Genomic DNA, 4,510 nt, shown 5'->3' on the forward strand with positions numbered 1-4,510 from the left:
CCACTCTGTCTTTTAATTGAAGCATTTAGTCCATTTACATTTAAAGTAATTATTAATAGGTATGTATTTATTGTCATTTGTTAATTGTTTGGGGATTGTTTTTATAGTGGCTTTTGGTTCCTTTCTTCTTCTACTCTTTTGTGATAGGATGATGGTCTTCATGTTTTATTTGAATTCCTTTTCCTTTTTTTGTGTATGTATCTATTTTATTTTTGGTTTGTGATTACCATGAGGTTCATATATAACAGTATTTTCTATACAGGTATATTTTGAGTTGATGATTTCTTAAGTTTGAATGCATTCTAAGCACCTTGCTTTTTACTCCCTCACATTTATGTTTTGTTTTTGACATCATATTTTTCATCTTTTTGTATTATGTATGTATCCCTTAATTACTTATTATGATTACAGATACTTTTACTACTTTTGTCTTTTAACCTTCCTATTAGCTTTAAAAGTGATTGATCTACTTCCTTAACTATATTTTTGTTATTATCAATGAGAGTTTTCCTTTCATAATATTCTTATGTCTATTCCTGGATATTTATTTTTTTGCTTTGTTACTGTTCAGTTGCTATGTCATGTCCAACTTTTTGTGACCCCATGAATGGCCGCATGCCAGGCTTCCCTGTCCTTCACTATTTCCCTGAGTTTGCTCAAACTCATGTCCATTGAGTCAGTGATGCCATCCAACCATCTCATCCTCTGTCACCCGCTTCTCCTCTTGCCCTAAATCTTTCCCAGCATCAAGATCTTTTCCAATGAGTCAGCAAGGTTAGTGTTATGAACTCTTAGCTTTTGCTTATTGGTACACCTCTTTATCTCTTTTTCAAATCTAAATGATAATCTTGTGGGATAAAGTATTCTTGATTTTAAGCTATTTTATTCTATCTTTAAGAATATCTTATAGAGGTATTTTAAAGCTATTTTATTCTATCTTTAAGAATATCTTATAGAGGTATTTTAAAGCTTAAAAGACATAAAATTCTTACCACGTTTCTGATTATACATTGTCAGTTCAGTTGCAATTAGTACTGTTTTGGAATGATATGTCATTTGTTTTTTACATAAAAGTACAATACAAGAGAAAAAAACCCAAAATAGCATATAGTAGGAAATCCTAAAAAAATATTGATTTTGTAAGTAATTGGGGAGGGATAAATTCATGACTATTCCTAAGGCCTTAAAATAGGATTCTGTCATTTTCTGGACATGCATTAGACAATATAAAAATAAGATGTTAACTGAAGAAAATGTCCACATAGAAATATGATAGTTTCTACCAAGTATCTATTTGAAAACTACCCTACCTATCTGAAGGGCTTCCCTGATAGCTCAGTTGGTAAAGAATCCACCTGCCATGCAGGACACCCTGGTTCGATTCCTGGGTCAGGAAGATCCACTGGAGAGGGAAAGGCTACCCATTCCAGTATTCTTGGGCTTCCATTGTGGCTCAGCTGATAAAGAATCTGTCCGTAATGTGGGAAACCTGGGTTTGATCCCTGGGTTGGAAAGATTCCCTGCGCAACGGAAAGGCTACCCACTCCAGTGTTCTGGCCTAGAGAATTCCATGGACTGCATAGTCCATGCAGTTGCAACGAGTTGGACACGACTGAGTGGCTTTAACTCCAATCTGAAAGTGCAGGAATCATGAAGACCTGGGGGAGAGAGTGCGTTTTATCTTAGTCAGTCTCTCGTCATTGTGAAGACAAGAGGTAAAGAATCGTAATTCATCTCTGAAATTCTCCAGATTATTTTATCAGTATTAAACAGAAATTAAGATAACCAAACACAGAACACACTGGCACATTTATCCTCTGAATTGTTTTCCATAAATAGTGCATATTAAGCTACATGAACAAGGATTTGTGAAAGTGTTGAATATAAATGCTTTCTGTTGTACAACCAGGCCACTTTACACCTTACTAGACAATAAGAATTGTCTTCAAGCTGTCAGTTACATAGTACAGTGAGAAATGCATTATTACTTAGGTATATCATACATTATATATGCAAATAGATTTATTATCTCTATGATAAAGTGTTATGTACCTATTATTACTCCAAAACTGGCATCTGAGCAGTACTATTTTGAGAGGGAAATATACAGTTTAATTACCACTCAAATATAAATTCCATTCTTAATGTTTTCAAAAGCTGTATCTTTTTTTTTTAATTTTTATTTAATAAATGGTACAAAGCACAATGCCATAAACATTAACAGTTAAAATTTCACCAGATGAAAGAAATACTATAGAATACACAGTTGCAAAAAGGTACATTAAGTTATTTTACAACTGACTCAAGCTGCAAAAAGAAAAAAAACCCAATGCCATACCTAAGTTATCCCTCTCTCAAAATAATGCCAAAATAAGGCTGTATCTTAAAGAAGTTAAATAAAAAGTAGGAAATAGAAAAAAAGGAATAAAAGCACAAATTTGGAGGAAGAAAGTATAAAAATAAGTAAAATTCATTCAATGTCTTTTGAATCATTATTACTCTTTAATTCAAGTTAATCAGTCCTCCTCATTGGTCAAAATGATTTGTTTTGATATCACAGATATTCAATTTGTAAATGTCTAGCCACAGGCTACAGTGGTCATAACAGTTCTATAAATTTACTTTGTTTCTAGGAAAAGAACATTTCTTATGACTGCAGAAACCTGGCCAGACTTCAGATAGCGACTCTTCAGTTTTGACATAACTGCCTTCATTTCTTTATTGCTTAGAGTAGAGATAACAGGGTTTAAAATGGGAGTAAAGATGGTGTAGAACACTGCAAGGACTTTGTCAACTGAATAACTGCTGAAGGGCCACACATAGATGAAGATGCATGGTCCAAAGAAGAGTGTGACCGCAGTGATATGAGCAGTCAGTGTGGAGCGGGCCTTGGCCGTGCTTGCAGAGGAGTGGCTCCTAACTGGGATGAGTATCACAGTGTAAGAAAGAACCAACAGGAGGAAGGAACTCAAAGAAAGAAGTCCACTGTCTGCAACTATTAGTAAACTGATAACATAAGTATCTGTGCAGGCCAGTTTGGTCACTAAAGGGAGGTCACAGAAAAAGCTATCCACTTGATTAGGCCCACAAAAAGGCAAGTTAACAGTAAATGCCAGCTGGCTAGTAGTATGGATGAAACCCACACACCATGGAATGAGGACCAGAGTAATACACACACGCCAACTCATGATTGTCGTGTAGTGGAGAGGTTTGCATATGGCAACGTAACGGTCATAAGCCATGGACACAAGGAGCACTATTTCACCACCAGCAAATAGATGAACAAAGAAAATCTGGGCCAGGCAGGCTTCGAAAGAAATAGTCTTGTGCTCAACCAGAAAGTCTGCAATCATTTGGGGGGTAGCAAAGGAGGCAACACATATATCTATAAAAGAGAGGTTTGCAAGCAGAAAGTACATGGGGGTATGAAGGCGGGAATCTGAGGTCACAGTGAGGATGATGAGAAAGTTTCCCAGTAATATTGCTAGGTAGAGCAGTGAAAATATTAGAAACAAGAAAGGCTGGAGCTCCTGGGAACTAGATAAACCCAGCAACACAAACTCAGTCACCCGAGAATGATTTGTCTCATTCATTGACTTTGCAAAGGACTTCTCTTCAGTCACTTGAATAGGAGAGAAATAGAAATCAGTGAATGAACTAACTATGATTTAATTTTCCAGTTCAGTTAGAGAGACTAGTTTCTACTCAAATGTACTTGTTAGACCTCAGTTCAGTTCAGTTCAGTCGCTCAGTCGTGTCCGATTCTCTGCAACCCCATGAATCACAGCACGCCAGGCCTCCCTGTCCATCACCAACTCCCGGAGTTCACCCAAACTCATGTCCATAGACCTCACACATGTCTAAATAGAGACAGTGATCTAGTAATCAAAAGGAGAACAGAGTCAGGATGGGATATTGAGCCAAAAGTTTTCTAGAAGAGGAGGGTGGTGGTTGGGAGGTTGGTGGAGAGAATTTCAACCAACTGATTCATTAATTGCTTAAGTTTATTAAGTTAAGTAAGCTAATTTGCAAATGAGATTTACAAGTGAGTGTTATAAATAAATATCTGAAAAGCTGTTTATATATCTCAGAAATCCACTATTATTATCTACAGAGACAAAATGTCATTTTTTCTTCACTAAAGAAAATAAGAACTCTTAAAAAGAGACAAATGTGTGAACTGCTACAAGAAGGAAATACATTTTCACAAAATTAATGTGCAAAAGACATTAAACACAAAAGAGTAAATGCTCTATTTCTCTATTTAAATGAAATTGAAAGACAGACGAACAAGTCTATAGTATTTGAAGCTAGGATAGCAGTTTTCCTTGATGGGATTAAAGGGACAGAAGGAAACATTGGAAGGGCTTTTGGATTGCTAGTAATGGTCTGATTTTGACTCAGTTGAATGGCTTCTTAGGATGTCCAGAAAAAAGGGGACTTTCTTTTTCTTTCCCTTGTGGGTTCTAAAAACCTCCTCCTGCTGTAACAGTTAAAATTCTTTTCTCAT

General features: G+C 36.0%; 1 protein-coding gene across 1 annotated transcript; it reads right to left on the bottom strand.

Moving 5' to 3' along the window:
- Positions 1–2,618: 2,618 nt before the first annotated feature.
- Positions 2,619–3,623, bottom strand: LOC148776916 (olfactory receptor 4K15-like). The gene has a single exon (XM_088840418.1). The coding sequence runs from the start codon at positions 3,591–3,593 to the stop codon at positions 2,619–2,621; it is 975 nt and encodes a 324-aa protein (XP_088696544.1). The 5' UTR covers positions 3,594–3,623.
- Positions 3,624–4,510: the final 887 nt, after the last annotated feature.

The sequence above is a fragment of the Moschus berezovskii genome, chromosome 9 (assembly GCF_049115385.1).
Source record: "Moschus berezovskii isolate FMDL1 chromosome 9, NW_MosBer_1.0, whole genome shotgun sequence".
In the NCBI taxonomy this organism is placed as follows: Eukaryota; Metazoa; Chordata; class Mammalia; order Artiodactyla; family Moschidae; genus Moschus; species Moschus berezovskii.

What these genes read in the sequence shown, in the direction of transcription:
- LOC148776916 (XM_088840418.1), bottom strand. Translation starts at nt 3,593, where the DNA reads ATGAATGAGACAAATCATTCTCGGGTGACTGAGTTTGTGTTGCTGGGT.